The sequence below is a fragment of the Convolutriloba macropyga genome, chromosome 13 (genome assembly GCF_964194025.1).
Source record: "Convolutriloba macropyga chromosome 13, txConMacr16.3, whole genome shotgun sequence".
In the NCBI taxonomy this organism is placed as follows: domain Eukaryota; kingdom Metazoa; phylum Xenacoelomorpha; order Acoela; family Convolutidae; genus Convolutriloba; species Convolutriloba macropyga.
In genome coordinates this window covers 8,479,941-8,506,758 of record NC_134480.1, presented here as the reverse complement: position 1 = coordinate 8,506,758, position 26,818 = coordinate 8,479,941, and the positions used below count along the sequence as shown (strand labels likewise).

General features: G+C 34.8%; 2 protein-coding genes across 2 annotated transcripts in view; one reads left to right on the top strand and one right to left on the bottom strand.

Annotated features, from left to right (window-relative positions):
- The window catches only part of LOC142352117 (uncharacterized), a 29,226-nt gene extending 13,356 nt beyond the window's left edge, over positions 1-15,870 (bottom strand). The window contains exons 1-3 of the mRNA XM_075404488.1: positions 15,628-15,870; positions 13,505-13,630; positions 7,776-7,877 (exon numbers count right to left, since the gene is read on the bottom strand). Coding sequence (XP_075260603.1) covers positions 7,776-7,877; positions 13,505-13,630; positions 15,628-15,661 — 262 coding nt within the window. The 5' untranslated portion in view covers positions 15,662-15,870. The remainder of the gene's footprint in view (positions 1-7,775; positions 7,878-13,504; positions 13,631-15,627) is intronic.
- LOC142352294 (xaa-Pro dipeptidase-like) overlaps positions 1-26,818 on the top strand; it is a 453,762-nt gene that overhangs the window by 281,862 nt on the left and 145,082 nt on the right. The gene's annotated exons all lie outside the window — the stretch shown is intronic.

Below are 26,818 nucleotides of genomic sequence, written 5' to 3'. Positions count from 1 at the left end.
ATTGGGTCTGATCATAGTCTGATTAAGGTCTGGACAATGGTCTAAATTTGAGTCTGGACCATGGTCTGGAGATGTTCTGATCAGAACTCCTTCGGTCTGGAAAGTCGGATCAGGACTCATTCAGTCTGAAAGTCTGATCAAGGGTAATTTCGGTCTGGAAAGTCTAATCAGAGATAATTTCGGTCTGAAAAGTTTGATCAGAAGAAAATTTGGGCCTGGACCTCAACCTGGGAATAGACTGAAAATTTTCCCAGCCAGGTTAAAGATCCCTGAATAAAGCGAGATCTAATCAAACCATTAGGGCGCACATGAATTGTATAGTGTCACCCAAATTACATGGTCCGGAAAGTGTTTCGGTCGTCAGTCTGGCACGAAAAGCTGACCAGATGCCGCCTCAATTCGGCATTGCCTGATCTGGAAAATAGCCTGACTAAAAATCACACAAAAAACCAAGCAGAATTCGAACTATGAACTTATTCGAATCATTCTGAACATACTCTTATGCACTAGTATCAAATTCTAATCATAGACCAAAATCTTGAAATAGTCTTATTTGAAAACGAAGTTAAACTACAAAATTTCTCATTTAATCTGTATTTTTACGGCAAATTCTCTTGACTTAAAAACAGATTCTAAAACATTTTGTTAATTACTTATTAATTACTGATTAAAAATTATCAGTTTATAATAATGGTGTTTTTTTCGAACACATTTTTCCTTTTTTTAACAGGTCGCATAATCTGTCCTTTAAGTCGCAACAAGTTGATTTAGAGGATTACATATTACATATTTAGAATTACATATTTCATACTTTTATGTACGTTGAACACGTATTTATGAATGTTTTTCATCAGTGCGCAGCTTTTTGCGTATCGTGCGATCAGAGAAAGCGTGGGTCACATACAAGTGGTACGAGAAGCTTAGGTTTCACAGCTACTCATGATCAAACAAGCCTCATGATCAACCTCAGCCACAAGATAAACAAAGCCACTGGAAATTAGCTGTGAAATGAATTAATCAGACACCCTATTTTATAGTTAATAAGGACGACCAAGACAAACGACAAGTGGAAACCCCTAACCAAACACAGAAAAAGACTTTTTGTTGGTGCTTCTAGCAATCACATAAAAACAATTAACAAAAAACCGTGTAGGATTATATGTTTAATTTTTATACCAAACATTATTATCAATTATGATTGTCAATTATGATTATTATTTATTATCATTAAAATGGACAGTGGGATCCTTTTTGAAAGCAACTGAGGAAAAAAATGTGTTCTAGTTTTTGCAGCTTTGATGTTTTTTTCCCTGAAAAATTTTTTATTTTTTCTGCAAAATCAGACTTTTGGATTGGACTTCAGAGTTTGCAACTGGGATTGAAGTTACTGTCTTTAAGAAAAGCGGTTTGAAGTTAAGGTCGCAAAAGTAGATATTGGTCCTCTGAGTCAGCTGTAGCTTGATAGGGGATAGCTTTTGTCCACATATGCTAATTTCCAAAAAAAAGAAAGATAATTTGTTGTTAAGGAAGAGTCTGATTGAAAGGATGTTATACTCAAACTTTAGATGTAATGAATTATCTTATTTTTCTCAGCACAATGTGGCTTTAACTGCTCAGCTGAGTTGACTTTCAGAAGTTGTAATTAATTTGTCAGAAATTCGCATAGAAAAAATGGCCTAAAAGTGTAGATAGTTGATTTTTAGAACAAAGATTTTTAGAATCAGTTTTTTCCTTACGGGAAAAGGAGTTCTAATTGAATACACAGTTTTTCACGCCACAAGTTGTTTTTCTTAGAACTCTTTTGGCCTCATCTTCGTGAGAGATTGGTCTAAATAAACTCTACCGTAAATGACTGAACCATTAGCACTGATTTCACGAAATTCTACCTACAATATTGCCTCAATATTTATTATTGGATGCTTTCTGTAAAAAACTATCTACTCTTTTAGCTTCTGTAAGGGGAGCGCCTGTTGCCTATACTCATGAGTTATATACGTTAAAGAATTTTGAGTAATTTGTCCTGCGTCTGCTAGTTGGTACCAGAGCAAAAGAATAAGATGTCATCTGCGTACCGTACCAGTGAGCAGTCTTTGGAAATATTTTATTTAGATCCTTGACATAAATTTTAAACATACCCGGCAGATTGCTGGAAAATAGCCGCCGTTGATTCCAATAAGCATGATTGGGATTGAAAGAAAAGAAGATATTGAAAAAAAAATTTTGTACAAAAACATTTTTTAAGTCCGATTTATTTTGATGGCATTTCGTAGTTGAACATAATGTACTTCTGTTTCTTAGAGAGAGGCTACAGGGGCTACTATCAATACCAATAAGCATTAGAGATGGTAACTAAGACTTATAGGAACGACGTTCAAATAGCGGGCATCTAAAATTGGGCTTTATGAGTTTATCCCATTTCTACTTCTGACTTCAATTTTTTTATACTGACTCTGTTCATTTTGAATTGCTTTACTGAGCAACTGATGTTCAAAATCACTTTTAGCAGAATGAGAGAAGAGAGAAACTAGCCTAGAGAAGTCAAAAAGATATCACGCAAAATGTTAAAAAAGCGGCAAAATCAGGTAAAGCGAAACATTTTTTTATTCGACGAAGTAAAAAAACATAGCAGGACAAGTCCTGAAATACAATTCAAAGAATTGAATGAAACACTCAGACGCACTGACCAGCAGATCAATTGAACAATTCCAGCCAGAACACAAACAAAATCATCTCAAAAGATTGAGAAATTAAAGGAATCAAAACTAAACAAAATATACTCATTGCTAAAACTCGAAGCTTTCAAACCTAAGGCAAAAGTTTTTTCCCTTTATCAATACCTATTTCAAATATGTGTTCAAAATCAATTTTTGTTTCTGAAATCGGTCCAGTATTATATCTGCAAGACCTGAAAAATAATCATTGGACCTTGAAGATCGATGGTTAACTCGAAAATGACCAAAAAATTTAAGAAAAAAAAATCAATTGCAAATTATCAGCAATTGTCGCTAAAGATCTTCACATAAATATATTTAGAATCAATTCTGTGTCTCTAGAGGCTATCCAATAACCCAATTCCAAGCTTTAAAAAACTCATTGGCTCATAGATCGATAGGCAATATTTTTTAGAAAAAATTTCAAACTTGAAAAAGTAGAAATTCGCTCTATTAAAATGTTGAAAGCGATTCAATTGCCCGCTAGCATTTAAAAAGTATTTAATAACATACTATCAAACACTGGATGAGGGTACCTGTCTACTGAGACAAGAAAAATTAAATAAAATGAAAATGTTTTGAAAAAACTTGAAAAAAATTGCATATTTTATCAAAAAATTTCCAAAACTCGAAAAGTTAAATTGTTGAAAACAAATCTATTGAAATTAAAAACCAAGCAGTACCTTTCTATCAGAAGGTGGAATAGGTTTTCTTGCAATTGAGAGTGGACGAATATGAAAAACTTTAGGAAACCTTGAAAAAATTGCAGATTTTATCAAAAAAATGCTAAAATTCGAGACACTAAAATGTTAAAAACCATTCCATTGTTACTAGAAAGTATGAATGTCCTATTAACAAACCTCAAAGGAGATTGCCTTGTCCTTGAATCTGGAAAAACTGAAAAAATGACAAAAATTTTCAAAAACCTGAAAAAAATGCTAAATTTGTCAAAAAAATTGCTAAAATTTGTGATATTCAAAAGTTGAAACCTATTCCATGGAAACTGAAAATTTTTCAGAAACTTATCATCCAACCAACCGCTATTGAGTTTTTCTGGCCCCTGGGACTCAAACAACTTGAATAATAACAATAAATGTTGGAAAAGTATGAAAAAATTGCAAGCTTTGTCAAAAAATGCTAAAATTCATGATGGCAAAAAGTTGAGAACCATTCCATTAGCACTAGAAACTATGCAGTAATTTATCATCAAACCCTTTATCAAACTCCAGAGGAGGTTTCGTGGCACCTAGGGCTAAAAAAACTCAAAAAATGACAAAAATTTTCAAAAAACCTGAAAAAAGTTTCAAAAATTAGTATCCTTTCGCGAGCTTGTGTTTGTAGTACCAAAACTTATAGCTCATAAAATGGTCATAACCAGCAATTTTGTTTCGCAAAAGACCTTAATCAATTTTTAAAAACTTCAACCTAAGACTAATCAAACAAAGAAACTCAAAAAAATCACAAAAACATGAAAAATTGTAACATTTTGAGCCCAAAATCTCCTAAAAATGACCTTTTAACCTTAAATTAAGGCCATTCCAGCAACTGCACCATTATAAGCACTTGAAGTACTGCTAAAGCCTACTTTGGGTCTCTAATTAAACCTAATGCCCGCAGGGCTTTAACTGTTTATCCCGTTTTGAAAGATTTAACTCATTGAAAAATATGTGAACACATCTTAAAAAACAACACAGCGCACCAATACAATTCAAATTCTTTGAATTGTGAAAAAATATTGCAGAACAAGTCCTTAAATACAATCCAAGTAGTTAAAAGAAAGGCAGATCTAATGAACCTGACCAGCAGATCAGATGAACAATCCCAGCCACCAAGATAAAATCTCAAAAGTTGAGAAACTAAAAGCATCAAACAAACTAACCAAAAAAAGATCATTGCTAAAACCCTTGAAAGTTCTAACCTAAAGGCCATCTTTGAATCATTTCAAAATATCCATTAGTTCACTCAAAAACCTTGAAAGAGATGAATCTGCCACTAAAAGTAGATAAACTGGACAAATATGACAAATGCATCAAGAAACTGAGAAGAGAAAATTTAAGGAAAATTTCCAAAAGAGGGCTATAAAAAAGTCAAAACTTTTTTTTGACTATAGAGTTCTGTTTTGTAAACCTTCCACAACATTTAAAAAATTTCGTTGTCCAGTAAAGATAGTTAAACTCAGAGAATGAAAAAAAAATCCAAAAATTTGAAAACAATCGAAAATTTTAAATTGCGAGCTTTATTTAAAAAATTCCCTACAATTGCAAAAAAATGCAAACTATTTTATTGCCCCTCGAAACTATGTAGCAACATACTAGCAAACCCTATAGGAGGTTCCCTGGCCACTGAACAAAAATTTCAAAAATTTAAAGAAAAAATTGCAACTTTATCAAAAACTTGGTAAAATATATTAAAACGTTGAATACCACTCCATGGCCAAAAAATATTTTTAATAAACTGTTAGCAAACCCTAGAAGAGGCTTCTTGCCCCCTGGGGCTGGAAAACTTGAATAATGACAAGAAGTGTCAGAAAGTTTGAAAAGAAAACCAAGTTTGATTTTAACAAATTGGTTAAATTCATGAAGTTAAAAAGTTTAAAACCACTTCATTGCCACTAAAAACTATGCAATAACCTATTATTAAACCCCAGAGGAGCTTTTTTGACATCAAAGTCTGAAACAACTCAAAAACTGACAAAAATTTTCAAACAATTTGAAAAAATTAGTATAAATAACCGTGTTTATGTTTGGAGCAATAGATATAGCGCTTAAAGTGGCCGTAAAAATCAATTACGTCTTGCAAAACACCTTTATCATTTTTTTTAATAAACCTCAATTTCAGACTGGTCTAACAAAAATCCAAAAAATGACGAAAAATTGCTAAAATTTCATTCTTGTAGGCTCGAAAACTCCCAAAAATGACCTTTTAACCTTGAATTACGGCCTTCCCAGTAGCTTCACCACTCTGAGTACTTGAGTGACTACTAAACGCGGACCTCTAATGAAACTTGATGCCAGCTGAGCTTTACCTTTTTATCCTGTCTTGAAAGCTCAAAGTCATGAAAAAAGGTGTGAAACCATCTTACAAAAATAAAAAACATAGCAGGACAAGTCCTGACGTACAATTCAAAGAATTTTCATTGACTAAACAGAAAAAATAGACCTAGAATGGACTATGAGTGAATTGAAAAAATCGTTTTTAAAAAAATCAGATCAAAATAATAAGAAAAAAACAGAAAATGTTAAAATGCCTCATGTGAACAAAAAAACCACTAGCGAGAAATGAAAATTTAATTCAAACAAAAAACTAGGCCTAGAATGAGCTTTGAATGGATTGGGAAAACCATTTTTCAAAAAAACTTATCCAAAAAATCGAAAAAACAGTAAAAATCAGAGTGAAATTGCCGCATGTGAACAAAAAACCACTAACGAGAAACCGAATTTTTGTTCAAACACCGTTTTTCACTCTACTTTAAAATTAGAGCGAAAAAAATTCACGCCACAAAACCACTCGCTTTTTCGCTCCATTTCCTGTTTCGGCGTGACCAAAATCACTACTCCAATTTGACTTCAAAAATCATGAAAATGTGTGAACAGATCTTAAAAAAAAGACAGCGCCCCAATACAATTCAAATTCTTTGAATTGTAAAAAAGACAGAGCACCAATACAATCCAATACTTGGATTGTAAAAATAGGAGTGCTATAATAGCCGGCTGAGAAGATAAGGGCGGCTATTAAAAATTAGGAGACTTATATTGGTACTTTATAGGACTGTTGAAATAGTTGGCATATTGCCAGAAAATAGCCAACATAGTTTTGTAGATCAGGGAACTCAAAAAGATAAGAGAAAGGGAAAGTTTTCTTCTCAGATGTAATATTTTGATTAAAATTTGCTGCTTTTATTAGCTTGTCTAGAACAACCTTCAATTAGCCACACACAATTAGTTGACAATTTTCGTTGATCAGGAATCAGCAAAAGATATTTTTAAAGTAATTTAACGCCCTCGTGACGAAATGTTTAATTTGATGATAAAAAAACACGGTCCACTAAGAACGATTAATGACATTAAGCACTTATTTACTTTCAAATGGCATGATTGAATGATATTAGTGTTACAACATCTTGACGACCAAGTGGGAAAAAGCATAAAAGATATCTCATGGCTCAAAGCTCAAACACATTCAATTGAAAATAAACAAAAAAAGTGATCTAGGTTGTACAATGAACGGATTGGGGAACTTAATTCGAGAAAAGAAACAAAAAAAATCCATTTCATTTTGTCGCACGTGGAAAAAAGATATTAGTGAGAAACTGAGTTTCTGTTCAGTCACCCTTTTCTTACCCTGCTTCCAAATTAGAGTGAAAAAGTTTAGCGCCGCGAATCACTCGCTTATTCGCTCGACTTCATGTTTCGTGGTGACCAAAATCATACCTTAAATCTATCTCAAAAAACCACAAAATGCGTAAATAAACAGATCTGAACAAAAGACTGCTCCCCAATTAAGTTTCACAGTTTTTGAATGGCCAAAACAAACAGAAGACGAACTACAGCCCCTGATAGCAATTTGCGGCTTTATAAAAGATTGTGACTTCATTATTCTCTTCGAATCAAACAGTAAACAATGACGATGTCTGTTCAGCAACATAACGTTATAGACTTATTTCCTTTATATAAATTAAACTTTAGTATTTAAACAGTTGAAAACAAAGAAAAGAGAAACAAAGAACATAGAATTCGAATCTGACCCTTTTCGTTTAAGAAAAAAACAGATCTTGAGGCCACTAAAATAGGGAAAGCTAGATAAACTTGAGATATTTTTCGGCTTCAATAATCGAGCAAGATTACAACACAAAAAAAACACAAAACAACAGAAATCCAAAAGCCAGCAAAAATCACCAAAATTTTTTTTTAAATGTGCACATATTTTCCAAAAAAGAGCAAAATCTCACAGTCTGAAATGAGCAAATTAATCGAAAAGCACAACTGAGAACAGGCTTCGGTTGAAAAACTACAGATTGAGACGCAGAAACAAAATTATCATGAAGAGGCTATTAGGCTGCTTTACCTTGATCGGATTCGCCACCACCCCTATCCGGGCTATTACCACGAGTTGTTTGCTCCTCTTCTTGCTTCTCTGTCTCCGTCTCTGCAATTGCGGCCATATTTCCTGTAACAAACAAGCGAACAAGCAAACTGACTTCTTTGAGAACTATAGGTTAAATGACTGTGATGAATGAAGTCTTTGAGAAACCAAGACATTCGTCAAAAGCTTCGAAACATTCCAAAATCGGATTTCCGACCAGATATCAGATCGGATTAAAACTAAAATATAAATCTCCACCCGTCCCTTATGACTATCTTTAACCACACGTTCATATAGTGAAATTTGTGTTACCCGTACCTTACATTGAGTCAGCATCAGAACTGAATCAGAACATTTTCAGAATAGTTTCTGTATTGATTTTTAAACCCCTCTGAATCAGAGCAAAATTCAGAATGCGTTGCTGAATTAGCTCTGAATCAGAATGAAAATCAAAAGTTTTTCACAACACTGCACACTCACACAAAAAAACGTCTGATCGGTTAATTAACCGTTATTTAAACGCTTTTTTTTAAATTCATTGCTTTTTAAACAACTTTTTGTGGAAACATATTTAAACTCAGAACATTTTTGAGGCTCAGAACCGTTTTGATTAAAACAGCCTGAATTCAAAGTTGAAAGAACTATAATGGAAATAACTGGAGCTTTTACTGAACGATTTTGGAGAAATGAAACAATAATCGGATAGAAAAAATGATGTTCACGTCAAACATCTGTTAATATCTCGGGAACTACTTCACAAAAACTAACGGTCCTATCCACATTTTGCTGATACTAAAATTTCCTTGCTTTGCCTAACTGAGTAGCTTCGGTTACTGCATGGGCTATGTGAAATGTGAACCTGCAAAAGATTTGGTCAGAATACGTTCATTTGAAAACAAGATTGTCCTTCTTTAAAAAGTTGCATTTTTTTTCTATTATAGGTTTTAATATAAGGCTTTACGAAATGTTCTTTATTCTGCTGTTAGTTCTTTATTTCAGAAAAACTTTGAGCTATATTATGTTTTTTACCTAGTTTTGTCTTGTTTTAATGTTCATTTCAGTAACTCTGTCACTGGAAGTGAAATAAAAAGTCCCCAGCCCGGAAGGAAAAAGGAGGAAGGTTTAAGCCATACAGAGCATACTGAAAAATCTCAAAAACAGTTTTAGCTGGACTTGAGAAAATTTCCGACATCCTATTACATAAATTTCTTCAATTTCTACAGGTATTGATTGAAATTATTTTTTTTGGGACCTGAGAGCGAAAGCAATGGTAGAACCTAGCTTGGCTCACGCATATAGTTATGAAGTTAACTCAACTCAGACAAAAATCTAATGTGATTCACATTTTGATTCAGAGTCTGAATCAGAGTCTGAACCAGAATATTTCAGAGTCTGATTCAGAGTCTGGATCAGAAAAAAATTAGAGTCTGAATCAAAAAATATCAGAGCAAAATGTGACATAAACAGACTCTAAATCAGTACTGAAATGTTTCTGAAAAGCCTCCTGATTCAGTACTGAGTTACACTAAACGTTAGCTAGAGGCAAATATTTTTACAGCATTACTCCCTACTAGTGAAACACAGGTTTCTCTGGTGAGCATTTACATTACTTAAATATTTGTAGGACACAGCAGTATTTAGAGGTCATTATATCAAGTATAATCATATCAGGAAAAGTCAAAGCGTTCAAAATGAAATCGCAAATGTAGAAGTCATGATTTGTATGTGACCACGTTTTAGCTTCATAAGCTTTGTTGATTTTCTATATTACAGTTGATTTCTCGATATGCTTCCATTACAGTAAAAATATATACCTAATGTTTTAAAGGGAAAGGCGTATCTGGATAATAAGTTAGGTTTCCCCTACTCCTACAATGGTGACCCTTAACTATTTACATACGCCTAATACGGAAGCTAACTACCTATTTTTCCCTCACGATAATCAAAATCAAACTTAATCGTTTTACTACAAAAAAATTCGAGTCGATCATTACCTTTGCTCGACTTCTTAAATTTGTTTCCTTTCCGGGGCCCCATTATTTTTTCCCATTACTGGTTTTACGGCGGTGGATGGTTCAAGGGGTTGCCCGGTAGGTACAGGTTTGGGGGTTTCGGTACGGTAGGTTCGGGTTCGGTAGGTACAGGTCAAGGTTTGGTAGGTAATGGTCAGGGTTTGGTAGGTACAGGTTCGGGTATGGTAATGACAGGTATTAATATGGCGGGTACAGGTATAGGTACAGGTTCGGGTGACGCTGGAGGTTCGGTAGGTACAGTTATGGGGGGACAATTTCCATAGGGATCCCAGACTCTAGCTGGAGCAATTGATCCAAATGTATTGCTCGCTCAACAACATATAGCTTCATGAGGCTAAGTTGGAAGAGTTTTTGTGAAACCTCCTGTTTTCTACAGGTCAAATCCTGGAGTACGGTTCCGTCAAATGGAATCTCATTTTGTCCTTGCCGGAATAACAAATGATGAAGCAATATTTCATCACATACTTTCTGCAATTCCCGAAGACGTTGCAATCAATCTTCCAATGGGCATAGACAATTATCGTGACATTAAAGAACATATCTGCGGCATATTCCAGAAGTCAAAACAAGAAATGATTGAAGAAGCCCTGGGAGTGATTTCATTGGACAGCCAAAAACCTTCATTGTGCTTAATGAGAATTCAAAGAAAGCTTGCCGAATGCAACTTGACCTTAGATGACGATATAATAAAGCACAGGTTAATGCAAGCAATCCCAATTTCTTTTAAAACGGCACTCTCAGCACAACTAGAACTTCCCGTTGAACAATTTGCCAAATTAGCTGATACCATTTACAGCTACCCAAACATCATAGTTGCCACACCTACTCCAAACGTATTCGCAGCCTCAGCACAACCGATGCCAACAAGATCGTTGTACAATTAGCATTCAACAAAAAGCCACCAAGCTATTGACAACTCAAAGTCTAACAGGTCAATCGAGAATACACAAAGACCTTTCAAAGCAGGTCAAAGGCCAAACATTTGTCGTTATCATCTCTATTTTGTTCAAAAAGCAAAATCATGTAAACCCTGGTGTCAGTGGCCAGGACAAAAGCCCAAAAACATCCAGCCAACGTCTCGACCAAATTCTCCAGCAAATCAGTCAAACTAGTAACCCCTAGTTTGTGTGCGGCAACTTCTGGGGGAAATCTTTGCATTCGCATAGCCGCGAAATTAGGAGACAGTTCTATTGATCTCATAGCAGACAATGGTTCAATGACTTCAATAATTATGCCAAGTTTTATTAATACAAACTTCGTTACTCCTACTGTAACAAATTTTAGAACAGTCAATGGAGATGCAATTAAAAAATTGTTGGCAGAATGTCATTATCAATTTCAATTCCCTCTTTGCGACGAATATTTCCTTTCAAATTCTTTGTAGCAGATGACAAAAGACAATATTCTCGGCTTCGACTTTCTGAATGAATTCAAAATAACAGTTAATTGTGATAACCTCACCTTAATTGACAACTTAGCAGGTATTTCAACGAGACAATCTTTAACACCAGTTGACTACAGCCACTTATCATTCCAGGTTGTTAAAAATGACTTTTCTTCAATTAAAAACGATAGATGTTTTTGTTGACGTTAATTTTGGTGACGAAGCAAAACATAAAACAGTCCACAGAATTGAAACATCCGTGAAACCAGTTTTCTCTAAACCAAGACAGTTGACACTACAAAAAATTAAAAATCGCCAAAAATGGTTTTGATGAAATGCAATGGCTTGGTAAAGTACGACCATCCAAGAGTCCTTACTCCTCACCTTTGCATATGGTTCCGGAGAAAGAAATTGGCGATTGGAGACCCTGCGGTGACTATAGATCTCTAAATCACATAACTGTCAGAGACAGTTATCCAATGCCTCAACTTTCAATGGTTGAACCTAATGGCAGAACAACTTTCAGCAAACTTGACTTGGTCAAAGCATACCTTCAGATACTAATTCACTCGGATGACATAGAAAAGACAACCGTAACTACACCTTTTGGTTTGTTCGAATTTATCAGAATGCTATTTGGTCTCAAAAATGCTGGCAAAACTTTTCAAAGTTTCATTCACGAAGTTGTTCAGAATATAAAAGATGTGTTTGTGTACACAGACGACGTATTGGTAGTATCCTTTGATATTGAGTCACATCTTGAAACAGTTGATCTCCTGTTAACAAGATTAAATGAATATGGCTTGCGTGTAAACCTAACCAAGTGCAAATGGCTTCAAGCAACTGTCGATTTCTTAGGATTTGAAATTTCATCTGAAGGAATTCAACGACTTGCTTCAAAGATTGAGAGTCTGATGGGTTTAGAATAACTGAAAAGCTACAAAGAGCTCCGAAGATTAATGGGAATGTTCTCGTTTTACTGGAAGCATATTTTACAATATTCCAAAAAATATTGAGCCTTTACAGCAACTTCTTAATGAAAGTCAATCGATAAAGAGAAAAAGAAAAAACAAAAACAATTTGGTTTTGCATACCATTGAACCCACTTATGATTGGTTTCACCAGCATTCAGAATCTTTCAGTAAACCTAAACAGACCTTGAGCAAATCAGTACTTCTTCACCATTTATCACCAGATACTACCTTGTCATTAACAACTGATGCGTAAGAAACAGCCATTGGTGCAGCTCTTCATGAGGTATCTAGTTCAGACAAAAATCGACCACTAGCTTTTTTCTCTAGATGCTTAAGTCAAGCAGAACGCAATTATAGCACATTCGACAAAAAATTGCTTGCATCTTATGCTGCCACTGTTCAATTTCGTTATCTCATAGAAAGCAGAAAACCTGTTGTCTTCACAGACCACAAACCTATAGCTTGCACTTTTCGTCGAATTAGCGCGTCCAATAACCAGAGTCGTCGACAAGCCAGACATTTCTTTTATAGCTGAATATATAGATGAAATTCACCATTTGTCCGGTTCAGAAAATATTGTTGCCGACTGTTTATCTCGTTCTCCATCAGTTGATACTAAAGAACAATCCCATCGAATCTATCCTATTAGTATAATCTACAAATAAAAGAAGCCGACATTCGGATAAGTCAGCTCACAACACTCCTCTTTTAAATACACTCCAAAAAATTATCGATTAAAAAGACGCTTCACCAATACTCCTCTTCTAGTCGTTATAATAAAGAGACGGCGCCCAATACAATTCAAATTGTTGGAATTTTAAAAATAGGAGTGCTATAATAGCCGGCTGCGAAGCTGAGGGCGATTATTAAACATGTGTGACATTAGTTTATACTCCTTTTTAATTGTTTATATCAACTTTAAGTGATTACTCACATTTTTTATCACGCTATGCAATTTATAGTGCAAAAACATAATATACCAGGGTCGAGGTTTGACGGTGAATTTTCGTAAGAAATGCGGTGAAATGTGGTGAATTATTTTTTTTCACCGCATTCACCGCTTTCACCGCAATTCTTACATTAATTTGCCACAAAAGTTGATAAGGTGAAACTTTGTAAGAAATGCGGTGAATTTTTGTAAGAAATGCGGTGAAATGCGGTAAAATATTTATTTTCACCGCATTCACCGCAATCACCGCATTTCATACAAAATTTCACCGCATTCACCGCATTTCTTACAAAAATTTACACAAAAAACCTCGACCGGGTAGTCACGGGTTAATTAGGGGTTAAAAAGAAACATTTCTAATTATAACAAACTGTCAACAGTGCTGGCGTTGGCTCCGGATCTCATCATCAAATGCTGTTTGGATCCTCTGGCCTTGCTAGCTGGTGCCCACTTTGTCTTCTTGGCACCCTTACTATCCCTCCCTCCATGCAGTGTCCCTAGAAAGGGAAATCATGGAAATTTAGACAAAGTCGGGACATGAATGCACGGAAGTCTGGAAATATATGAACATATGGGCAGTTTCCGTCTGAAACCGTCTATGAACTCACCGGCTTCAGTCTCGGCCTCAGCTTGGGAAAGTTCTTAAGGTACTTACTCAGGCCGAGGCCTGATTGATGATGATCAAGCGCATCAACACGACCCCAAATTCAACAACCCAGAAAATTTGAACGAAAACCGGGTAAAATCTTAAAAGCTTAGTGATAAAATAAACTAAAGCTCCCCAAAACATGATATAAACATTCCATCAGGGGGGCTATAATTTGGTGGACGGGCTGTAATAGGAAATGTCCATTATTTTTTAAAGAAAACTAGGAAGAAAAACCTTTTTGTACTACGTGCTCTGATTTATGTACGTTTCCAAAGAGCATCTTTAAAAAAAACCTTGAGTAGGCTGAAAAATTGGATCTATTTTGTTTCCCCCCCAGTGTTTTTTATGACCCCCACCCGGGTCCATACCGAATGGATAACTTGTAAGAACTTGCAAGTTTCTTACAAAAGATGGTTAACTTGTAAGAACTTGCAAGTCGAATGGTTAACTTGTAAGAACTTGCAAGGCGAATGGTTAAATTGTAAGTTTCTTGCAAGTTCGTTCCGGTTGAGCACAACTCTTATTGGTTAATTCAATTTAACATTCAGTCATTTACCGTAGAAAGCGCGTGGGAGTTAGTTGCTGCGTTTGGATAACATAATAAAATTCGACCTAAGTGGTTACTTTCTTAACCTTATCAATTCAAGAGAGTTCCTTTTGCAATTCCGTCAAAAAATTGTAGATCTCATTTAGCTTCTTCACGATCGCTCTTTTTTAAAATTTTCCCAAACGATTGGCTTTGATTGAGTTTTCAAATTCACATATCAATATTTTCTCAAAATAAATTAGTAGCCCTTCATTTTCAAACTATATTTTTTTTACTTTAATTCACACTTTTCCAGATTCTATTCTTCCCAAACATCCGTTTACATTCATGTGTTGCAACGTTTTGTTTACGGTTTAGTGCGTATGTGTGTTTATGTATGTATATGTGTGTGTGTCCTTGCGTGTGTATGTGTGTGTGTGTGTGCGTGGTATGTGTGTGTGTGCGAATGGTTAACTTGTAAGTAACTTGCAAGTTTTTGGAAGAAAAAATTGCAAGGCGATGCGTCGCCCTGTATGTTTCTGCCAGAAAGTTCTTACAAGATAACCATTTGGCCTCAACCCGGGCAGTTACAAATTATATGTTGTTATATAGCACGTTACTATGTAAGAAAATAGCACGTGCGCGTGGGGGTAATAAAAAATTTATGCTCATTAAGCTGGGGGGGGGGGGGGGGGGTTGGGAAGGGAATAGATCCCGGGTCGAGGTTTGGCGGTAGATTTTCGTAAGAAATGCGGTGAAATGCGGTGAAAAAAAAAATTACAGCGTATTTCTTACATCTTTTTGCGGTGAATACGGTGAATCGCGGTGAATTATTTATTTTCACCGCGTTCTCAACATTTTTACAAAAAAGAAGCTTCCCACAAAGGTTTGAACCTCTGTCCTCCTGCTTGCCTTCACCTGCTTATTCCACTGCGTCAACTGTGACTTACTTTCTTGATATTTCTTGTGAACTTAAATGAGATTGAGCATAATTTGGAAAGAAAATGCGGTGACTTTTTGTAAGAAATGCGGTGAACTGTGATGAATTATTTTTTTTCACCTTATTTACCGCATTTCTTACATTAAATTGCCACAAAATTCGGTGCGGTGAAATTTTGTAATAATTTTTGTTATTATTGGAATTAGGGCGCTTGACTTATAAAACTTGAAACCATTGAAAATAAGTCAAAGTGATCGTAAAGAATTCCAGCAGACAGTGATGAGTTTTTAAGCAACCTGATCTCCGCTAAAAAACTGGGCAAAAACATTATACTGAATAGCAGGTTTAAATAGACTGATAGGGTGCATTGCTGCTTAACCTGTAACAGAATTTTTTGCGTCCTTCTTCACCATAATGAGGCTATGGATAATCGGTGCAGTAACTTTTTAAGAAATATTTAACAAAATATAATCAATTAAAGTAGAATGCTGTTTATAAATAATGCTAATTTCTGTCAACTCGGTAAGATGCGGCGCAGCTAATCAAAATTTTCAAAAAAAATCAGTTTAGAGATGCACTTTATAACTGTTTTGTATTTTTTTATACAACAGTGCTCACAACAAAATGGTCATTATTACTGCATATTACGTCAACTATTGGATTAAGAACATTAGATCATTGCTTTTGACGCCAGTTATCAACGGCCAATGGCATTGCTGTTTTCCATCGTTTCGATTCCTCGTTTCAGTTCCTTAATAACTTGAGACGTCGATGACCATTAATCTAAGTATACTTTAGAACAAAATCTTAGTCGCTCGAAGGACTTAGTGCCCTGAGACGAGCACGCTTGCGCCCGAGTGCGGGGCGCGAGGCCGGAGGGGACTAAGATTTTTTGTTGTATTTAGAGAACCAAAAGGTACGAATGTGATGAATTTCGATTGAAATTGAAGTTAAGAGTACAATTTTGGAGATTATTGAAAGAAAAATTTTCTCTCTAACAATGTACAGGAGTTGAAATAAACCAAATGTCTACGTCTCCGATAGTGAAGCAGTCGATTATTTGTAGCGGTTTGGATCAAGTGTAAAATCTAGATTTCCTAGTTGGCAAGATTAAACTGAGACTTAAAGAAGTGAAATTCTAATGTTTTTGTCCGAAACATAGTGTCCTATAAGACACTAAGTATAGAAAAGAAAATAGAATTTCACTTCTTTAAGTCTCAGTTCAACCTTTCAAACTAAAAAATCTAGATTTTACACTTGAATCAAGCCGCTATAAATAATCGGCCTTTTATTTATGATTTCCCAATGAAAATCGCCCAATGAATAATCGTTCAATGAAGTTCTAAATTTTGGTCCCAAACTCATTGCCTATGTTTAGGAAAAAAACTTGAATTTCGCTTCATCAAGTCTAAGTTTTAGACAAAAAAAAAGATTTTCAATTCTTTAAGTCTAAGTTCTATCTTTCAAACTAAGCTCTCTGCCTCGAAGACTTAGTGACCGTTGAAATCGTACGCTGGGTTGTCTAACACGTGTTTAACGAGTATAGAAAATTAACATCTCTGTGTTAAAGCAAGCATTGATTCCCAGGGGGAGTTAGTGCTAATTATAGACCTCAAAATTGCCCTCAAACCAGTGTGCTTGCGCTCGGTGCTGAGCATGCTGCCCGAAGTTGACTAAAATTATGTTCTATCGTATTAAGAGATCCAAATGAAACTAAAGTGTTGAATATCGTTCGAATTTGAAGCCAAGAGTACAATTTTAAAGTTTAGTTAAAGGAAAGTTTTCTTCTTAAAAATATACAGGATTTGAAATAAATCGAAGTCTCCTTCTCTACTAGCGAAGCAGCCGAATTTTTATAGCGTTTTGATTCAAGTGTCAATAATTAGGTTAGTAAGTCCAATCCTTTTTGCCCTACAAATATTGTCCTCAATTATTACTCTATGTTTAGGGCAAGGGCAAACAATTATTTTTTTAGTTCCTTCCAAGTTCAGTCTTTGAAACAATGCTCTCTGCCTCGAAGTTTAATAGACCAATGAAATCGTACCCTGGGTTCCTCTTATTTATTAGAACATAAACCTTAGTCACCCAAATGATGGGCACAACGTCTGTAGGGGACAAAGATTATTGCTTAAGCATATTTTGAAAATTGGAGTTAAATAAAGGTTAAATGACTCTGCTTGAAGTCACTGAGAACTTCTGGCGTTTATCGAGAACCGCGAAGCGGTTCAAGATATTAAGTTAGAATTCCGAAGTGACTTCTGTAGAGTCACTTAACCATGCTTAAAACACGAAACGCGCACGTTTTAAAATGACGAAAGTCAACGTAATTCAACTTCTGGCTAAGTAGCAATTTCTGGCATTTTGACTTCTGGCACTGCAGATTTTCGACATTTCACAATGTTCACGTGAGTGTTTTAAACAAATAAGAAACTAAGGGTGGTTTGTGTTTTCTTTGAAAAAGAAAGAAAACAATTGAGATTTTGCTAGCTGGAAGGTGAAAATACGCAGGGCAACTAAGTAGGGCAATAAGTTTAGAAAAATTCGAAGAAAAAAATATTTTTACAATAATTATGTGTTTGTCATGGGCAATTATAAGATTTAATTACAAAATAAATAACTGAACTGAAATACCTCAGGGTTTTAGTGCCTAGCTATTTTTTCTACCCCTAATTCTCGGATTTTGTGGCTAATTAATTGTTGTTTCTGACTATTGATTACGGTTCACTACTGCTGCTAAAAATATTGGCAAAACTGATAGATGAATTTAAGTCAACTAACGTGTTGTTAAAGCTTCAAAGACCTCAAACAGAAGACAAAGTATAAGTTACAATTCAATTCTGGGAACTTCAAGAAACCAGATCTGAGAGTTCGAGCTGCCATAGGTATCCAAGAACCATTTCCTAAATTGTTCTTATATTGTTTTTAAATTGTTTTTTCCTTAATTGTTTTAAACTATTACCTAAATTGTTTGGAACCAAATTTTGCTGCTTCAAACCGCATATACAAGAGTTATTTTGATTCAATGAGACTATATTTGACAAAACAAGGTACTAAGAACCTACATCAACATCTTTGGATTCTTTTTGAAAATGTTGTCAGCAGTTGATATACTCTATATTGTTTGCTAATTTTATCAGATTTTAAAACAGGCAGACGTGCAGGTTTCAAAGTACCGAAAAATTACAGTGCCAGAAGTTACAGTTGTCAGAAGGTTCTAAAAACTTGGTCAGGTCAAGTTGGCTTCCAAGAAATTTCGGTATTTTTAATTTTGTAAATTGCGTCGGATTTACTGAGAACGTCTGTTGTTTATTGAGAAACATTTAAGGATTCAACATGTTCAGCCACAATCTTTCCCGTTTGTATCCCCCTCAGCGCTTCTTTGACAACTTCTCAAGTTCAACACAATTTATTATTGAACTCATTTCCTCCAGCGGGTTCTCTTTCCTCAAAACTTTCCTGAACTAAAAATTATAAAATTTCAAATGCAGCTCCTTAATTGTCAAATTCTGATTTTTTTTCTCTCAGAGCACGAATTGAGTCGTGTTTTCCTAAACCGCATATGGTTCTAATTAAAAGTTTTAAATTAGGTTCTAGGGGATCTAGCACTGTCTTGCACGCCATTCCATATAAAATCACACCATATTGAATTATCGTTTGTATATACACCTTTAAATAAAACAATAATTGTGAAAAGTTGTTATTTTTTTCAAACGATAAAACGAACTTATGAATTTGTTCAATTTTTCAAATAGACACTTCCCATGCTAAGCAAATTTCAAAAGTTTATCAGTTACAACTCCAAAGTACTTTGCAAAAGATTTTTGTTCAATACTTCACTGACGTAAATTAATTGGCTCAATAGGGGCTTCATTCGTTTAAAAAACTACACAAACATAAATGTATGTGTACAGGGAAAAACAGTCTTTTAATCAACATCCAGAAACTTAGAGATGAACCAAAACTTTATTGGTGTTCAAAACTCATTGACTGAAAAATTGGGTTTCTCATTGCGTATAAGGTTATAATACGAAGATATGACATTTTTCTTGCTCTAGTTTCTCTAAATATATAGTAACGGAATAATGCCGAATATTGTACTCTAATCGTAACACAGTGTTCTAAGATGCGCAACTGTTGCAATCGCATAAGGTTTTTAAAAAATGATAGAAACTTTTTCTGTTTAAATATGGCTTGGCGCTTTTCAAGTTTTTTAAAAAGATCACTGTGTTTGTACGTTTGATAGTAGTTTCTGGATAATAATATCAACTCTCTCGTAATATTCATTTATTGATCATATCTGCAGAAGCAATCAGAATGTTTATGTGAACGGTCTAGCCTTAGAGGAACCTAAAAAGAGACTGATCTTGTATCAAACAATTCTGCAACGTGGACGGTGGAATGCTCTCAGTCGATGTAGTGCCTTTACATTACCATATAGGTTGTGTTTAAATGCTAAAACGCATACAGCTTGTTAATGCGAAATTATCAACTTAGATACAGGTAACAGTTATGGTTGATCTATTAATCAGAATGCCAATACTGGCTCAAAATTAAATAACAGATTTCAAACAACTCTTGTTACATTACCAAAAAGTTCACCTAAAAAAGTGCTTCTGAATCAACTACTGTTGTGATAACAATAGTTGCATAACGTACCAATGAAGAATCTTGCTAGCGCTAGATTATTACTCAAAAAAACTCAAAAAGTGGCAAAACTCTGCTACGGTTTTAGATTATCTCTTTCCGTTACTTTTTTTTCTCGCCACAACTGCTATATAACGAGTGTCGAGAAAAAATTGGCAAAAAATGGCTAAAAATGAAAAGAACTCTCTCTCTCTCTCTCTCTCTCTCTCTCTCTCTCTCTCTCTCTCTCTCCCCCCCCCCCCCCCCAAATTAATACAACAACTTGGCTTTGCCTCGGAATTTGATCACTTCTTGATGGCTACATTTTTTGTGTTCCTTTTATTTGCTTCAAATCTTCTTCGCTGTTTATTGCAAATGACAATTTGCGGCGATGGCAAGAAAAGAAAAACTATCCATTGCAAAATTCAGAACGGTGGCAATTTTTTAATCCAGAAGTCATGCAAACTTTGTTATAGCAAAAGAGTTAAATAATCAATACTACAACATGGTCGTTGTTTGCCATTGAGAGTTAATTGAATTTCGAGGCGAAGTATATTTTTCATTAAGCTGTTTGTATCTGTTTGTTTTGGTATCCGTGTGTCTGATGCAGTTAATGGAAAGAACTGGCGTTTATCGGGAGCTGCGTTGTAGTTCAAGATGTTAAGCCGTAATTTTGAAGTGAACTCAGCAGAGTCACCTAACTTCACGTGAAGCATGCACATTGCAAATTTTGAAATGCCAGTTTTTTTAAAACATATCTACTCTGTTTTGCCCCTTCAGCCTGTTGGGTATAAAATATTTACTCCCCGGTTACATTTTTTCAATAGTAACGTGCTAAATGCTATATAACAGAACATAAATTGTAAGTTTTGGGGCAATAAAACATCGAGGTAGACATAAAAGTTACTTTAAATTTTGCCATCTATATTGGAAAAAATGGAAAATGGGAATCTGGCATCGTAGGCCTATGGAATTTTAAAACTTTCAAGTTCCTATTTCAAGTATCGCAAAAAGAAATTATGAAAGTATTAGTTTAGATCCTAAACTAAATCTTTTAACTTTCTCGGCAAATATTGCGTAGGAGAAATGGCTAGCAAGACTTAGAAAAATATGATTGTGGTCAGAAACATCTAGAATGCCCGGGAGCCAAAAGCCAATCGGTGACAAAACGTGAAAACAGCTGAGGTACTTTTTCAGTTAAATAATCAATCCCTATGCTGGAGACCATGTTAAAGTCTGCTTCTTTCTCAGTAAGTCACAATGTTCCTCTGGTTTGCAATGAATCGAATTCTATTAATGAATAGAAGCACACACAATACAGGTTTCGAAATGCCAGGAGTTTTAAAGTTAAATCAATTCAGTTTCACCTCCTCTCCAACTTGATGAGTATATAAAAATTACGCCCCCAAGTACACCTGCTATTTTTCACATACTAACTTGATATATAGCAAATCATAATTTGTAATTTTGGGCAAAAAAAAACATTTGCACTCCATATGTGATTATCTGGTAATCTAGATCTCTCATTATAAAGATATTGCATTTAAAACTTTCAAGTACCTGGATCAAATAAGGCAACTAGGCCATATTATAAAATTAAACAAGACAGTAATTCAAAAGCTGGATCTTTTCCGTTTGTGCACCCCCCCCCCCACGGCTTAGTGGGTGCATATTATTTGCAACCCCCAAATGGAATTATTAAATGCGTAATGGAATTGGCTAGTAGGACATCGACAAATGGAATCATGCCAAAAGCCAATAGGTGATAAATCGTAAAACCATTAGATAGCAATTGGAAACATCCAAAATGTTTATGATTACATACTCTATAGGAGGGCAATAAGACCTGTCAATATTCAATTTTTGTATGCGTATAGAAAAAGATCAAAAAACGGAGACAACAAAAAATTTAATTAATACTTGCGAGAAAACGCTGTCGAAGCCGCAAAGCCAAAATTTGCCCCTCAAAATGTGTTTAATTGAGCTTTCCTCGAACGGCACTAATGTGGTATGGTACCTCTCGTTATTGAGAATTGGTAACGATCAGAAAAAAAGAGAAAAAGGGCAAAACTATGTAATAATTTTGTTTTTTTTTCGAAAAGAATTATTTTCAAAGTCATGAAAGCCATGAGCTACAAAATTAAATAATTATATAGGTTCTTTTATTCGTCCAAATTAATCGCTTGAGACCTGTGGTGAGTCTTTGGAGTAAAGAAACTAGATACATTAATTTGAAACTGAAGAGGAAGCCAATTGGACCTATTACAGAGCTTTGATATGAATTGTTCTTTCTTCCTTTATCTTCAAAAATATTTAAAAAACCACCGACTGATTAAAATCCGAATTGTTTTTGGGTTGTAACAGTCCAAGATTGGACCAAAACCAACCGTGTTTTTGATGTTCGTTCATTAAGAACACTCAATTGTTTCTAATGTTATAGACCTAGATAATTTTTAGTTAAAAGATTTAAAAATAAATACTGCGCTTTTGATAATCATAAACTAAAGTTAGCAAAAAATGGTAACCTTTTAATTCCAGGCTACTCTCAATGGAAGTAGGATTTGCTCTCTCTGTAGTTTACAAAGATTGTTTTAGTTATTTTTGGATGTGTACCTCCGGCAAATTTAATCAGAGTGGATTAAGGAAGCTTTCGTCCACTGGAAGTAGGATTAGTTCACTCTGAAGTTTACAAAAATTGTTTCAGTTGTTTTTGGGTGTGTACTTCCCGCAAATATAATCAAGTGGACCAAATTTCGGGCAATTTTTTTGTAAAAAGAGCTAAATTTTGAAATATTTGGCCAAAATTTTAGCCAAAAAATTAAATCAAAATAGTCAACAATACTTTTTGTCCTCAAAAAAAAAATCAACCCTTTTATTGTTAGCAATTTATACATATTTTAGTGAAGTTGACACAGTTTTACGCAAAATTACCGGAAAATGTGAGTAAAATAAAGGCAAATCCGTCTAATGTTCACAAAATTTTAAACCACGATAACTCGCTATAGAAAACAAAAATAAAAAAAATAAAAAAATCGTTTCAATTCAATATTCTACACTGGACAGGCTTTTTTAATGATACCACTCACAACTCTCTTCATCGGTCAAAATTGACTTAACAAAAAACCCCATATGAGTATATAGTTCTTCCCCCAATTAGGGGTTGGAATAATAAGATCCGGTCTCTTTGAACCCCCCCCCCCAATATTTATTTCCCCCACTGTGCTCTGTTTTGTCATATATGCTTAATGTTAGAGTCTACTTCTTTCAGTTTGAATTCTTATTGTTTCCAATGATTTGCAATGAACTGAAATCTTTGTCCCAATTTTGATAGTGACAATGAATTTCGGTAATTTACAACCAGAGCGTGGTTTTAAGTTGAAACCTCATTATTGATGTTGTCCTAGTTTTCAATATAATTGTTCAAAATTCAGCAATGCAATACACAGTTGAAGCTTGCTATCAACCAAGTGGAGATTCTTGATGAAGACTTGGGTGGCGACACATCGCAAAGCGCAGTCCATCAACAAAGTCTAGAAACGTTTCTACGTCCTGCATATATTCTGACCGGCGCCGCGTCCGTACCATGTCCATAGAGAACATAAGCTCTGGTTCAGAAAAAAATCAGAGAAGGTCACAGACCTGATTCAGAGTCTAATCAGATCAAATACAAGGCTGCGGAATGAACTCTTCAGAACCGATCTCTGAGGTTTCTACTGATAGAGAAAAATTAAAAACATGGGGTGTCTGCGCAAAAAACCAATTATGGGGTCTCTAAGCCAGAAGAAGGTCCAATTTTAAGTTACTCTGAGAAGAGTACACCCAGACTTGATAAATTCTTGGCAGAAAAGAACCGAGACTTGATACTTTTCTGGAAAGAGGGTAAAAATTTTTCTAGTTTCATGGGCATTTTAACATCGTTTGGGTATCCTAATGTACAAAATAATCACCAGTTGAAACAACTGTGATTAAATATCAAATTCTTACTAAGTTTATGGCTTTTGGTACGATTTGGCAACTTTTTCAAGGCCTAGCACGTCCTTGAAAAAGCAAATTCCTTCGTCACCGTTGAAGAAATTTGAAGATCTATCTACATAAATGATGACAAAACCAAACATTAAAAACATGCTAAAATGCACTCTCACGCACACACAATGAGAATCACTTCTTGAATAGCCTAAGAAGAATTTTTCAAGCGAAGTTTTGCCAAACAACAAAAACCCGTCCGAAAACCTAACTTTTTCTTTAGCAAGCTGGATCTAAAAATCTTTTTGATTGGGATCCCTCTTTTGGGGAAATTTGAATTAGAATTTACTTCTATTTGAACAACTTTCTAGCTAGCTTAAACAAATTTTATATTAAAAATAAATTAAAAACTCAATCATAAGAGTGGTGACTCTCATCAAAACCATAAATTCAAGTTAAAGAAAAGAAGGATGAACCCTACAAAAGGTAAGCGGAAAAAATTTTACTTCAAAGGATGAACTCAGAAGTCACGAAGTTTGAGACCAAAATAGATCTAGCAGCCTCCATACCTGTTTAATGTGGGAGTGACATAAACGAAACACAATTGCACACAACACCCATAGATTCGTTTTTGTAGCGCCTCTACTGTAAGAATTGTTGTTTGGCGCATTCTGGCTACGGACCAGAGCTCTGTTTGGTCTGGATTCTATGGTATCTCAAACAAAGATGTTACATAACATTGCTTATCTAAGCTTAGATCATACATTTTCCAACACTTTCACCGCAATCATCGCATAACTATGTACAAAAACTGCGGTGATGCGTACCACTCTTCAACACTACTTGCAACTTATCTCAAATACCTTTCTCATTGGTTGACATAAATTTACAGCGCTCAATTTTTCCCCGCATTTTTGTACATTATCATTGTATGCTTGCCGAAATCATGTTTAAGTTGATTTTTTGTCATTTTAGAAACTAACCAGCAGCAGCAACATAAACATAAGATTGCCAACTTCTTTACACAAAAAAGTTTGTTTTGAATGTGTTATTAGGAAACTTGGCAAACTTCCGTATGGAAAACTAACTTATATTATAACTAATTATCCTAACTAATTAATTTTTAGACCATTGGGAAATACAAATGACGATTTGAAAGGGTGTTTGCGCATCCCTTTGGACCGATTGCAGTGAATTTTTTTCAATAAATGATAAATTGTTTTCAATGAGGGAAAAAATAACAGCTGGTTTTTGACTTCTAAGAGAAAATAGATCTAGTTTTTGGTGGATCAAACGCAATATACACTCAAAATTTATTTTTCTTAAAAATGAAAATTGGTTGCAATATTTCACGCGCTCGATAAAAAAGTAACTGCTTTTTAGCAAATCTATTTTTTCCGACAATTTGCAAACCAAAACGAATTCTACGAAATTATTCTATTTTATCTAAATAAACTGATCAAAGCTTCCAGCTGATTGCGCATTAACAGATTTTTGGAAATGGATCCCTTTTATCTGTAAAACCGAAAGGTTACGAATCAGCACCAATCGCAGCCCGACAAAGGACCAATTTTGTTCTCTAAGACAAATTTTCGACAAAAAAACCCAAACGTGCTTTTGGAAAGATGATTTAGGAAAGCAAAGCCTGGTTTAATCTACGTTACACACGGGGCACAAATTTTATACTTAAAAACTCTGAAGAAAACTAGGTTAAAAATTGAAGTTTTAATTAAATGAAACTCAGAAATTGGCTACGGAATCCCTAAATTCAATTAACGCAAGCATTCAGTTTCGATTATTTTTTAGATCAACGCTAAACTAACCATTATTTTTATTTTATGTAATATCAACGCAAAAACTAACTCTTAAATGCATGTAATTTGAACGATAAATTAAACGCTAATTTATGTTAGATCAAAACTAAACCTAAAGCGTTGATTGCATAGAAATGCAAAAACTATGCAGGATCAACTCTTTGAGACTTCAAAAACATCAAAGATCTACGCCTGGAAAGGCACCGTTTAATAAGATCTACACATTAATGCGCAAAATCATGTAAGGTCTACGTTTTGCAACGCAAAATTATGTAAGATCTAAGTTTACCAACGCAAATTATGCAAGATTTACGTTTACCAACGCAAAAATGATAAGATGTAAATAATGATAAGATGATATATTTTCAAAGCTCTAAGCTTAGATCTTACATAATTTCAATGAAGTTACCGCAAACCTTTCATAATTACGCGTTTAAGCGTTAAAATTTTGGCGCGGGTTATCACATTGAGCTCGCGCTATGTTCGTCAAAAAATCATTTAATATCTTATGGTTTGTATCTTAGGTATTCAGAATCACATACTGCAGTCTCAGAACTTTTAATTCAATTGATACCTAACGTGTGCGCTATCAATTTTTTAAGATGAATTTGTATATATCTGAGACAGAGATGAAATCTGGATAATTGAAGTTTGGTCTGAGCTTGAATGGGAATAAGAAAGTGAGAAATTGAACTTCCAATTACAATAAAAATGCATCTTGAATATAAAAGGACCTCATTTGCAATGTTTGTTTTCAGGTTTAAAAAATGAGAAGATATTTTAGTCAATGAAGAGCGGTGAAAATTTGAGGGTTTAGTGTTTATGGTTTTGCTTCGTCGGTTTTTGCTCGTTCTTACACAATTGAGAGCTTTTAAAAATGCACTGCAATTGTGTTCCCGTACCAACATCACAGAGTATCTCATTACTGAAACATTGAAAACCAATTACAAACAGTGCTGGCACATGGTAAAACCCGTGTAAATCACAAACTCAGTCTGTGAAGATGAACGTCAGTTCGGCATGCGTATTCAGTTTACTGATCTTTCTGTGGGCATAGATAATCACATTCTGATGTGGATCCTGGCATTAATAAATTAATGCTGAATCTGCTCTGGCCATTCTGACACAATGAGCTCAGACTATACAGTGAGTGTTGTCACAAAACAGACT